At 42.0% G+C, this 14,070-nt stretch overlaps 1 protein-coding gene across 1 annotated transcript; it reads left to right on the top strand.

Annotated features, from left to right (window-relative positions):
• Positions 1-252: 252 nt before the first annotated feature.
• Positions 253-14,054, top strand: LOC129850102 (zinc finger protein 239-like). The gene is made up of 2 exons (XM_055916676.1): positions 253-852; positions 13,316-14,054. The coding sequence occupies exons 1-2, from the start codon at positions 486-488 to the stop codon at positions 13,948-13,950; spliced, it is 1,002 nt and encodes a 333-aa protein (XP_055772651.1). The 5' UTR covers positions 253-485; the 3' UTR covers positions 13,951-14,054.
• Positions 14,055-14,070: the final 16 nt, after the last annotated feature.

The raw sequence follows: 14,070 nt of genomic DNA, 5'->3' as shown, positions 1-14,070 counted from the left end.
GTAAGACGCGATGGAACGGTTGACGAAAATAAGAAATCACAGAAAAAAATGTATTGACTGATATTGTTTTATTTAGGCGGGTAATTAATATTTTAGTTCTAGTGACGTCCCTGATTCCTACCCTTTAACTTTTTGTCTGAAAATAAAATATACATTTTACTCAACTGCGTTACCCACTCCAGTCAGCAGATTGCGGTCTGCGACTTTAAGGCAATGCTGTTGGTGTGACGTATAATCTAGTGGACGGAACGCTTCGTTCAACAGCAGCAACAGACAGTCAGCAACCTCGGTAGCTTGCTCGACAAAATAGACGAACCAATAAAGCTCTTCAGACGCGTTAGTGTATATTTGCCACTGTATTTTAAACCCTCGTCTGTCGCCTAGTTAGTTATCCGTTTTAATTTCATATTTACGGTATTGTTTTTATTATTCATCTAGCGGGCTGGTTAAGTTAGCATTAGCCTAGCTAGCTAACATCTTCAACCATGAGGTCACTAAGCTACTCTCTTGTTAAAGAAGAGAAGGTCTGCTGGACGGAGAAAGAAGCTCTCGTCAAAGAGAAGGAAGAGGAGGATATCACAGTAAACGAAAAAGTAGAGGGTGAGGCTGTTACCGTGAAAGAAGAAGAGAAAGACGTGTTCAGATTGAAAGAGGAAGAGGTTGTTACAGTAAAAGAAGAGGAGGAAGAGGAGGATGCAGTTTTTGGAGTGAAAGAGGAGGAGGGGGAGATGACTGTCACATTGAAAAAGGAGATGGAAGAAGAGGAGGAAACTGGATTTCTGGGCTCGGTTTCCCAAACGCATCTTAAGGCATCCAATGGTTCTAATGATGAACGGGCCCTGGTTAACACAAGTAAGTACTGCCTTAAAAACAGAGACACAAACTGCAGTTGTTGAATTGATGTTTTATTTTTTTATTTCACCTTTATTTAACCAGGTGGCTATGATGTCATAATGATAGTTTAACCAGGTGACCATGATGTCATAATGATAGTTTAACCAGGTGGCCATGATGTCATAATGATAGTTTAACCAGGTGGCCATGATGTCATAATGATAGTTTAACCAGGTAGGCCAGTTGAGAACAAGTTCTCATTTACAACTGCGACCTGGCCATGATAAAGCAAAGCAGTGTGACACAGACAACAACATAGAGTTACACATGGAATAACATGGAATAAACAATAAACAAGCCAATAACACAATAAGCAAGTCAATAACACAGTAGAAAAAAAGAATCTATATATAGTGTGTGCAAAAGGCATGAGGAGGTAGGCAATAAATAGTCCATAGTAGCGAATAATTACAATTTAGCAGATTAACACTGGAGTGATAAATCAGCAGATGATGATGTGCAAGTAGAGATACTGGTGTGCAAAAGAGCAGAAAAGTACATGTACAGCTGCAGCAATCGGTTAGCTGCTCAGATAGCTGATGTTTAAAGTTGGTGAGGGAAATATAAGTCTCCAGCTTCAGCGATTTTTGAAATTGGTTCCAGTCACTGTCAGCAGAGAACTGGAAGGATGTGTGGTGTTGTTGGTTCAATTTAAGGCAGTGGTTCTAAAGATGAACTTAGCCATAAGATGGTTTTGAGAAACCGGGCCGTGATTACCACTGGTAAGTACTGTCTTAAATACAGAGGTACAAACTCTGCAGTTGTTGAACTGATGTTTGGTGTTAAAGGGGAAATCTGCAATTACCACATCCATATTTTGATTTTTAAATTATTTATTTATAGCCATTGATTCTTGAAGAATATAACACATGCCTCATGAGCTTAGTTCAACTGTTGTACCCCATCAGAACCCCAAATAAGCTTTTTTTCTCCAATGTTTAGAAACAATGTAAATCAACACTGTATAGCCTCAACATGGTTAAAACTATAATGTTGATATCATGGATGGTCAGTCCTTTCATCCATAGGTCTGTCTATGAATTTGAGACCAGTTACATTTCTCCAGCCCCATCCATCATCTTATTAGCAAAACAGTGGTGGAATTACAGCTTTGTTATTGGTTGATTGATTGTTGTGTGGCTTTTTTAAAGGGGCAACCTAGGATTTAAACAGCAACAAAATGGCTGACCAGAGACTTGCTTTGGTAAACAGCTGAGGGATGGGGGCTGGAGAAATGTAACCACTCTCAAATTCATAGAGAAAGCTATTGTATCAACCGTAATCCAACACCTAGCGACCTCGTCAAGAAGTTCAGACATCTTGGCAAAACAGTTATAAGGTGTTGGCTTGACAGTCGCTGGACCCAGGTTTGAGTTCAGCTCAACCCACATTTGTAGTGCAAATGTATCTTACCATTTCTACTGATCTGGTGCCAGTTATGATTTTCATATTCACATTTTACTGGAACAGTTTAATTTCATTTATAATATAATCACAGACAATGATTGAGATACATCTACATTCTATCTAAATGAAAATTATACAAATCTAAAAGTAACTTTTATTGCCATTGCCAGTTATGTAAAAACTAGCCTATGTAAAGCCAACAAATAAAAACATTGCAAATAGATGTCCTATAAATCACATGGCCTGTCTATAACGAACTTGAAACATTGTATAAAATATTCTGGGCCCTCAGTTTCCCGTGCCTGTGAGTTCTCGGCCGACACAGCTGTAGGCTATTTGTGAAAGGGATAAGAAGTAATCAGGTGTTTTGACATTTCCACTGGATCAGCGCATTACGTTTTTCCCTTTCGTGCCGAGTGGTTATCGAAAGGGCGAGAGCTGGAAATATTTTACAAATACTTTGAGGAACTATTTTCATTTGCAATTGATTTTGATTAGACTTTGTTTATTTGCTGTTTGAGGTGAAAAAACAATGTGCTTTGAGAAGCTCCACAACTTATTAGTGATGGTGCGTTAAGACAATGAGAAATACTATCAGACATCCCCAAATGGGCACATTTATAGGCCTACATTTGCCCTCAGTCCAGGTAGACGAGTCCTACTTCTATATGCGTAATTGGGTGTGCGTCCTTACTCAACATTGACAGGAGTGTTTCAAACAAAATACAATTACTAAATTGACAAATCTTGCGAAGTAAGGTCTGGGTGGTCTGCCAGGGGCCGTTTCATTTAGTATCCGTTTGGGTCGGCATGGGGAATGATTGTATTAATTAACCAGTAAGAATTCCGGCTCTCACAGACCTGTTAGTTTTTCTTTACAGGTAATGGGTCCTGTTCTCCACTCATTACCTGTATTAACTGCACCTGTTTGAACTCGTTACCTGTATAAAAGACACCTGTCCACACACTCAATCAAACAGACTCCAACCTCTCCACAATGGCCAAGACCAGGGAGCTGTGTAAGGACATCAGGGATAAAATTGTAGACCTGCACAAGGCTGGGATGGGCTACAGGACAATAGGCAAGCAGCTTGGTGAGTAGTCAATAACTGTTGGTGCAATTATTAGAAAATGGAAGAAGTTCAAGAGGATGGTCAGTCACCCTCGGTCTGGGGCTCCATGCAAGATCTCACCTCGTGGGGCATCAATGATCATGAGGAAGGTGAGGGATCAGCCTAGAACTACACGGCAGGACTTGGTCAATGACCTGAAGAGAGCTGGGACCACAGTCTCAAAGAAAACCATTAGTAACACACTATGCAGTCATGGATTAAAATCCTGCAGCGCACGCAAGGTCCCCCTGCTCAAGTCAGCGCATGTCCAGGCCCGTCTGAAGTTTGCCAATGACCATCTGGATGATCCAGAGGAGGAATGGGAGAAGGTCATGTGGTCTGATGAGACAAAAATAGAGCTTTTTGGTCTAAACTCCACTCGCCGTGTTTGGAGGAAGAAGAAGGATGAGTACAACCCCAAGAACACCATCCCAACCGTGAAGCATGGAGGTGGAAACATCATTCTTTGGGGATGCTTTTCTGCAAAGGGGACAGGACGACTGCACCGTATTGAGGGGAGGATGGATGGGGCCATGTATCGCGAGGTCTTGGTCAACACCCTCCTTCCCTCAGTAAGATTATTGAAGATGGGTCGTGGCTGGGTCTTCCAGCATGACAACGACCCGAAACACACAGCCAGGGCAACTAAGGATTGGCTCCGTAAGAAGCATCTCAAGGTCCTGGAGTGGCCTAGCCAGTCTCCAGACCTGAACCCAATATAAAATCTTGGGAGGGAGCTGAAAGTCCGTATTGCCCAGCGACAGCCCTGAAACCTGAAGGTCTGTATGGAGGAGTGGGCCAAAATCCCTGCTGCAGTGTGTGCAAACCTGGTCAAGAACTACAGGAAACGTATGATCTCTGTAATTGCAAGCAAAGGTTTCTGTACCAAATATTAAGTTCTGCTTTTCTGATGTATCAAATACTCATGTCATGCAATAAAATGCAAATGAATTACTTAAAAATCATACAATGTGATTTTCTGGATTTTTGTTTTAGATTCCGTCTCTCACAGTTGAAGTGTACCTATGATAAAAATTACAGACCTCTACATGCTTTGTAAGTAGGAAAACCTGCAAAATCGGCAGTGTATCAAATACTTGTTCTCCCCACTGTATATACTTGTGATGGCGAGAAAATGTTTTTGTCTAAATTACAGCTGTAACGACCCTTTGGGAAGAATTAAACTTGGTTAAGCTTCTCTAGTGTCCGTGAGTTGTTTACTCTGAAAAATGAGAACCTAACACTATAATTACTGTTCCCTGAAGGAGGGAAACGAGGTACAACACCTGTTTGGCCCCACCCCTTCCTGGGTCGGTGAAGAGCGGTATTAATTTCAAGGAATCCAAGCCTCACGCTCATCACCTGTGGAAGGCGGGGCTTCCAGCGAAGCGTGGATTTAATAGTATGTTGTACCTAGTTTCCCGTCTTCATGGAACAGTAGTTATAGTCATAACATGTGGATTTGATAGCATGTTTTACGTAGTTTCCCTCCTTCAGGGAACAGTAGTTATAGTCATAATATGTGGATTTAATAGTATGTTGTACCTAGTTTCCCTCCTTCAGGGAACAGTAGTTATAGTCATAGCATGTGGATTTAATAGTATGTTGTACCTAGTTTCCCTCCTTCAGGGAACAGTAGTTATAGTCATAACGTCATATGATGAACTTCAACTTCAATTAGGGATCTTGCTGTGGGACAGTTTTTTTGTATTCTGAAATGCTCTCGAACTACGTATCATTTAGTAGCTCCGTATGCTACGCTGGGAAAACAGTTTTCATGGGCACAGAAATGCTAAATAATTTCAGAGTTTGCTTAATCCAATGGTTTTTAACTGAGTCACCTTGTAATCCAAGATGGCGTGTAGCAGTATGACGTGTTTGTTGTTGTAAATGTTGTTTTTTTTGTCACTTTTTGTATATATTGCAAAATATTTCAATCTCTTTTTCCATGTTTAAAATGAATATACCTTCCGGCAACCAGCCTCACCCAATGTGATACGGATCTGCTATTTTATAGATCTTATAGCTAGAACCTCAGAAGCTAGCCATCAGAACCTAGCCATCAGAAGCTAACCAGCTAATGAGCTACTAGCTATTTAGTCATTGTTAGCCACTGCTAGTGGCCTTTACCTTTTTAGCTCAGACACCAGCTGCTTTTAGCCTGGATAATACCTGCCAGTCTGCACAGCGCGATATCAACCCTGAGCATATTGGACTGTTTTTCTCCACTACATCACCGTATTCCTGCCATAAGCTCTGGACCATTACACCGGATAATCGCAGCTGGCTAGCTGCCACCGAGTGGCCCAGCCCCGAAGCTAGCCTTGAGCCAGGCCCATCTCCCAGCCTGCTCAGTGGACCCAATGATCACTCGGCTACACAGCTGATGCCTCCCAGACTCTTCACTAAGACGACTAGAAGCCACTACATCACCGGATTCCTTGCCGTAAGCTCTGGACCTTTGCACCGGAGTGGCTATAGTGACTAACGCCCTTGTCCCGAAGATAGCACCAGTTAGCCTCGAGCCAGGCGCATCTCCCATCTAGAAAACAAAATTACTCCAGCTACAATACCTCTTTTGCCAATTGGCCTGGACCCTTTCTTTGTCAACACGGAGCCCCGCCAATCCATCACGACTGGTCTGCCGACGTAATTCCGTCCGATGTGCCCTCAACCGGCCTTTGCCAGATGTCGGTGACGCCCTTGTCCCGAAGCTAGCGCCAGTTAGCCTCGAGCTAGGCGCATCTCCCGGCTAGCGTAGTAACGACTACCTAGCGGCTTCCCTGGTTCATATATTCCTGTTAACTGGACCCTATGATCACTTGGCTTCATAGCTGATGCTGCTGGATTGTTCATTAATCACGTGTCTCCATTTTGTTTATCTGTCGGCCCCAGCCTCGTTCTCAGGCCCTGTGTGTAGTTAGCGTCCCACATATCCTAGAGAAGTTAACGTCCCACTTGGCCAAAATCCAGAAAAAATGTAGCGCTCCAAATTCAAATATATTACTATAAAAATCAATCTTTCATGAAATCACACATGAAAGACACCAAATTAAAGCTACACATGTTGTGAATCCAGCCATCATGTCTGATTTCAAAAAGGATTTACGGGGAAAGCGCACCAAACAATTATGTTAGCCATTTTCCCAGCAAAAGATAGTAGTAACAAAATCCAGAAATAGAGATAAAATTAATCACTAACCTTTGAACATCTTCATCAGATGACACTCATATGACATCATGTTACACAATACATTTATGTTTTGTTCGATGTGCATATTTATATCCACAAATCTCGGTTTACATTGGCGCCATGTTCAGAAATGCCTCCAAAATATCCGGAGTAATTACAGAGAGCCACGTCAAATAACAGAAATACTCATCATAAACTTTGATGAAAGATACATGTTTTACATATAATTAAAGATTCACTGGTTTCCTAATGCAACCGCTGTGTCAGATTTTTAAAAATCTTTAGGAAAAAGCATACCATGCAATAATCTGAGACGGCGCTCAGAAATACACAACATTTCTCCGCCATGTTGGAGTCAACAGAAATACGAAATTACTTAATAAATATTCCATTACCTTTGATGATCTTTCATCAGAATGCAGTGCCAGGAATCCTCGTTCCACAATAAATCATTGTTTTGTTCGATAATGTCCATTACTTATGTCCAATTAGCTAATTTGCTAGCATGTGTAGTACACGTGTCCAAACGCTCGCGCAGATGCAGGCAAACGTTGAACGAAAACTTCAAAAAGTTATATTACAAGTCGAATAAACTGGTCAAACTTAGTAGAGAATCAATCTTCAGGATGTTGTTATCATATATATCCAATAAGGTTCCAACCGGAGAATTATTTTCAGTCTCTATAAGTAATGGAATGCAAGACGATATAATGAGGAAAGCGCGTGACCAAGAACTGGCACTCTGCCAGACCAGTGACTCATTCTCCTCCCATCCGGTCCCACAACATAAGCTTCATTCCACATTCTACTGACTGTTGACATCTAGTGGAAGGCGTATGAAGTGCAAACAGATCCATATATTACAGGGAATTGAATAGGCGATGACTTTAACAACGACCACTCTCAGAATTTTCACTTCCTGTTTGGATTTTTTCTCAGGTTTTTGCCTGCCATATGAGTTCTGTTATACTCAGACATCACTCAAACAGTTTTAGAAACTTCAGAGTGTTTTCTATCCAATAGTAATAATAATATGCATATATTAGCATGTGGGACAGAGTAGGAGGCAGTTCAGTATGGGCATGAAATTCATCCAAAAGTGAAAATGCTGCCCCCTATACCAAAGAAGTTAACTGACCCTCTCTGCCCATTCATTGCCATTTTACCTGTTGTCTTAGCTGATTACCTGTTGTTGTCTTACCCGTTGTTGTCTTAGCTAGCTCTCCCAATCAACACCTGTGATTACCTCGCTTTGTCTCTCTCTAATGTCAACATGCCTTGTATACTGTTGTTTAGGGTAGTTATCATTGTTTTATTTTACTGCAGAGCCCTTAGTCCCACTCAACATGCCTCAGAGAACTCTTTTGTCCCACCTCCCACACATGCGGTGACCTCACCTAGCATAACTGGTGCCTCCAGAGATGCAACCTCTCTTATCGTCACTCAATGCCTAGGTTTACCTCCAATGTTCTCGCACCCTACCATACCCCTGTCTGTACATCATGCCTTGAATCTATCCTACCACGCCCAGAAATCTGCTCCTTTTATTCTCTGTTCCCAACACACTAGACGACCAGTTCTGATCGACCAGTTCCACGCCTTTAGCCGTACCCTCATCCTACTCCTCTGTTCCTCGGGTGATGTAGAGGTTATCCCAGGCCCTGCGTGTCTCCAGGCACTCTCATTTGTTGACTTCTGTAATCAAAAAAGCCTTGGTTTCATGCATGATAACATCAGAAGCCTCCTCCCTAAGTTTGTTTTACTCACTGCTTTAGCACACTCCGCCAACCTTGATGTCCTTGCCGTGTCTGAATCCTAGCTTAGGAAGGCAACCAAAAATTCTGAAATTTCTATCCTCAACCACAACATCTTCCATCAAGATAGAACTATCAAAAAGAGAGGAGTTGTAATCTACTGCAGAGATGGCCTGCAAAGAGTTCTGTCATACTTTCCAGGTCCGTGCCCAAACAGCTTCTAATTTTAAAAATGAATCTCTCCAGAAAATCGTCTCTCACTGTTGCCACCTGTTACAGACCCCCCTCAGCTCCCAGCTGTGCCCTGGACACCATATGTGAATTGATTGCCCCCTATCTATCTTTAGAGTTCGTTCTATTAGGTGATCTAACCTGGGATATGCTTAACACCCCGACCGTCCTACAATCCAAGCTAGATGCCCTCAATCTCACACAAATTATCAAGGAACCCACCAGGTACAACCCTAAATCCGCAAACATGGCCACCTCATAGATATTATCCTGACCAACTTGCCCTCCAAATACACCTCTGCTGTTTTCAATCAGGATCTCAGCGATCGTTGCCTGCATCCGTTATGGGTCCGCGGTCAAACGAACACCCCTCATCACTGTCAAACGCTCCCTAAAACACTTCTGCAAGCAGGCCTTTCTAAGCAACCTGGCCCGGGTATCTTGGAAGGATTTTGACCTCATCCCGTCAGTAGAGGATTCCTGGTTGTTCTTTAAAAGTAATTTCCTCACCATCTTAAAACCTGTTATGGCTGCAAGGGGCAGTATTGAGTAGCCAGTTAAATGGTTCCCATTTCAAACGGCCTCGTACTCAATTCTTGCTCATACAATATGCATATTATTATTACTATTGGATAGAAAACACTCTCTAGTTTCTAAAACCGTTTGAATTATTTCTCTGAGTGAAACAGAAGTCATTCTGCAGCACACTTCCTGACCAGGAAGTGGAATGTCAGAAATCGATGCTCTGTTCAACTTCCTGCTATTACATGGGCATGATACGTAAGAGTCTACGTACACTTCATACACCTTCTCCTGGTTGTCAAGAGGCGGTGAGAGAAGAAATTTCGTGTTTATCTTGGTCTGAGGTGGAATTAAAGCTCTTTGTATGACATGACCGTCCATTTTCTGTTTTCTGGAGCGCGCGAAAGGGGACATGGATTTGCCTTCTGTTTAGCTGTCGTTATGGACGACTAACATTTCCGGCTTTGATTTTATTTGATACATGTGACCATATCATCGTAAAGTATGTTTTTTCAATATAGTTTCATCAGATTATTGAACATTTTTCTGGAGTTTTGCCGTGTTCCGTTCTTTTCCGTTTGTTGACTTGGAGAGCTTTGTGCCACTTGGCAAGTGCGCGTGCTAAATTGAGAGGGAAAATGAAGGTTCTAAATCCAAACGACGACTGTTCTTGACAAAGGACACCTTGTCCAACATTCTGATGGAAGATCACCAAAAGTAAGAAACATTTTATGATGCTAATTCATATATCTGTCGTGCATGTGAATTAGTCGTGGGCGCCCAACTTTGGGGTACTCAGCTATACCGAAGCTGGATGTCGTAATGAAGTTATTTTTTAGAATTCTAACACTGCGATTTCATTAAGAACTAATGGATCTATCATTTCCTATACAACATGTATTTTTTAGTTATGTTTATGAATAGCTATTTGGTCAGAAAACGTGTCAGAAAAATATCGTTGCTGTTTAGACGTTGTGGGAAAAGTAGCTAAGTTAGCACAATGTGTAACCACTGATTTCAGCTCTAAATATGCACATTTTCGAACAAAACATAAGTGTATGAATAACCTGATGTTATAGGACTGTCATCTGAGGAAGAAAATCAAGGTTAGTCAAATTATACATCTTTTGCCTGTTTGTTACGATCGCTTACTTTTGCTACTGGGAAATTGCTTGTGTTTTTGGCTATTGTGGCTACGCTAATATAACGCTATATTGTGTTTTCGCTGTAAAACACTTGATAAATCGGAAATATTGTCTGGAATCACAAGATGCCTGTCTTTCAATTGCTGTACACTATGTATTTTTCAGAAATGTTTTATGATGAGTAATTAGGTATTTGACGTTGGTGTCTGTAAATATTATGGCTGCTTTCGGTGCAATTTCTGAATGTAGCTGCAATGTAAACTATGATTTATACCTGAAATATGCAAATGTTTCTAACAAAACATATGCTATGCAATAAATATGTTATCAGACTGTCATCTGATGAAGTTGTTTCTTGGTTAGTGGCTATTTATATCTTTATTTGGTCGAATTTGTGATAGCTACTGATGGAGTAAAAAACTGATGGAGTAAGAAAAGTGGTGTCTTTTGCTAACGTGGTTAGCTAATAGATTTACATATTGTGTCTTCCCTGTAAAACATTTAAAAAATCTGACATGTTGGCTGGATTCACAAGATGTGTACCTTTCATATGCTGTATTGGACTTGTTAATGTGTGAAAGTTAAACATAAAAAAATATATATTTTGAATTTCGCGCCCTGCACTTTGAGCTGGCTGTTGTCATAAGTGTACCGGTGTTGAGCTGCAGCCATAACAAGTTAAATAAGCATGCCCCTTTCAAAAAATGTAGAACTAAGAACAGATATAGCCCTTGGTTCACTCCAGACCTGACTGCCCTCGACCAGCACAAAAACATCCTGTGGCGTACTGCACTAGCATCGAATAGTCCACACAATATGCATCTTTTCAGAGAAGTCAGGAACCAATACACAGTCAGTTAAGAAAGCAAAGGCTAGCTTTTTCAAACAGAAATTTGAATCCTGTAGCTCTAACTCCAAAATAGTTCTGGGACACTGTAAAGTCCATGGAGAATAAGAGCACCTCATCCCAGCTGCCCACTGCACCAAGGCTAGGAAACACTGTCACCACCGATAACTCCACGATAATCGAGAATTTTAATAAGCATTTCTCTACGGCTGGCCAGACACTCTTAAATAGAACCTGGACCAGCTGGCTACCCCAACCCCGGCCAACAGCTCCCCACTCCCCGCAGCTACTTCCCCAAGCCTCCCCAGCTTCTCCTTCACCCAAATCCAGATAGCTGATGTTCTGAAAGAGCTGCAAAACCTGGACACGTACAAATCAGCTGGGCTAGACAATCTGGACCCTCTCTTTCTAAAATGATCTGCCGCCATTGTGGCAACCCCTATTACTAGTCTGTTCAACCTCTCTTTCGTATCGTCCGAGATTCCTAAAGTTTGGAAAGCTGCCGCGGTCATCCCCCTCTTCAAAGGGGGTGACACTCTAGACCCAAACTGTTACAGACCTATATCCATCCTGCCCTGCCTTTCTAAAGTCTTTGAAAGCCAAGTGAACAAACAGATCACCGACCATTTGGAATCCCACCGTACCTTCTCCGCTGTGCAATCCGGTTTCCGAGCTGGTCACGGGTGCACCTCAGCCACGCTCAAGGTACTAAACGATATCATAACCGCCATCGATAAAAGACAGTACTGTGCAGCCGTCTTCATCGACCTGGCCAAGGCTTTCGACTCTGTCAATCACCGTATTCTTATCGGCAGACTCAACAGCCGATAATAACAACCGATCAATCAACAACCGATCGCTGCTCACACCAGCCCGACTAGCATCACTACTCTGGACGGTTCTGACTTAGAATATGTGGACAACTACAATACCTAGGTGTCTGGTTAGACTATAAACTCTCCTTCCAGACTAATATTTAGCATCTCCAATCCAAAATTAAATCTCGAACCGGCTTCCTATTTCGCAACAAAGCCTCCTTCACTCACGCTGCCAAACATACCCTCGTAAAACTGAATATCCTACCGATCCTTAACTTCGGAGATGTCATTTACAAAATAGCCTCCAACACTCTACTCAGCAAACTGGATGCAGTCTATCACAGTGCCATCCGTTTTGTCACTAAAGCCCCATATACCACCCACCACTGCGACCTGTACGCTCTTGTCGGCTGGCCCTCGCTACATATTCATCGCCAAACCCACTGGCTCCAGGTCATCTATAAGTCTTTGCATAGGCTGCCTTCACTCAGCTCACTGGTCACCATAGCAACACCCACCCATAACACGTGCTCCAGGAGGTATATCTCACTGGTCATCCCCAAAGCCAACACCTCCTTTGGCTACCTTTCCTTACAGTTCTCTGCTGCCAATGACTGGAACGAATTGCAAAAAATCGCTGAAGTTGGAGACTTCTCTCCCTCACTAACTTTAAGAAGCAACTATATGAGCAGCTTACCAATCGTTGCAGCTGGACAGCCCATCTGTAAATAGCCCATCCAACTACCTACCTCATCTCCATATTGTTTTATGATTTATTTTTTTGCTCTTTTGCACACCAGTAATTCTACTTGCACATCATCATCTGCACATCTATCACTCCAGTGTTAATTTGCTAAATTGTAATTATTTTGCCACTAAGGCCTATTTATTGCCGTGCCTCCTTACTCCATTTGCACACACTATATAGATTTTTCTATTGTGTTATTGACTATACGTTTGTTTGAGGTTACTCCCCTGAGTTTTCCCCTATTCACATTCAGAACACGTTGTGAAAAACTAAAATCTTTGCTCACCATTTTTGCTCCAGGCAGATATTCTACATCCATAACTATCGGTTTCCTCATACAATTTTAGCCAACACAGAAAGGGGCCTATATTGGAGACCAAAAGTCGTCTGGCACACTGCTTAGAGTTTCAACAACATGAATAACTTATTTCTAGCCTACAATCATCGATGTTACTACTAATGTGAAAACAAGGCAAATATGACTATTCTTGCTCATTTTAAGAGAAATGTCAAATAATCATTACATTCATTACAGGCGTCAATTATTGTACAACATCATGGCTACGCTGTTGGCATCACCTTTTACAGTGGATTACCGCTGTTGTGGGCCTTTAACCATCTGTCTGACTTTGTTGTTTACACAGGAGAGAGACGGGACTATTGTGGATCCTCTGGGGAGCCTCAACAACAGCATGATGCTGACAGGGCAGAGAAGAGTCTCTACACATCAGAACACCTCAAGAAACACCTGCGGAGATCCACAAGGAAGAGACCTCACTGCTGCTCTGATTGTGGGAAGAGATTCACCTCATCAGCAGGCATTAAAATTCATCAGATAATCCACACAGGATTAGAGAAATCTTATAGCTGTACTCAATGTGGGAAGAGTTGTACTCTAAGGGGCCTGATGTCACACCAGAGAACACACACAGGAAATAAATCGTATAGCTGTGATGAATGTGGGAAGAGTTTTCCTCTGGTATTCAACCTAATATTACACCAGAGAAGACACACAGGAAATAAATCGTATAGCTGTAACCAATGTGGGAAGAGTTTTACTACATCAAGCTATCTAACAGTACACCAGAGAACACACACAGGAGAGAATCCGTGCTGTGATCAATGTGGGAAGAGTTTTTCTACATCTAGCTATCTAACTATACACCAGAGAATACACACAGGAGATAAACCTTATAGCTGTGCTCAATGTGGGAAGAGTTTTACCATGTCTAGCAGTCGGACTAGACACCAAAGAACACACACAGGAGAGACTCCTTAGAGCTGTACTCAATGTGGGAAGAGTTTTACTACATCACGCTATCTAACTATACACCAGAGAACACACACAGGAGAGAAACCTTATAGCTGTACTCAATGTGGGAAGAGTTTTACTACATCT

Source organism: Salvelinus fontinalis, unplaced genomic scaffold, assembly GCF_029448725.1.
Source record: "Salvelinus fontinalis isolate EN_2023a unplaced genomic scaffold, ASM2944872v1 scaffold_1825, whole genome shotgun sequence".
NCBI classification, from domain to species: Eukaryota; Metazoa; Chordata; class Actinopteri; order Salmoniformes; family Salmonidae; genus Salvelinus; species Salvelinus fontinalis.
The sequence above is the reverse complement of the archived record's forward strand: the minus strand, read 5'-3'. Positions and strand labels throughout refer to the sequence as shown.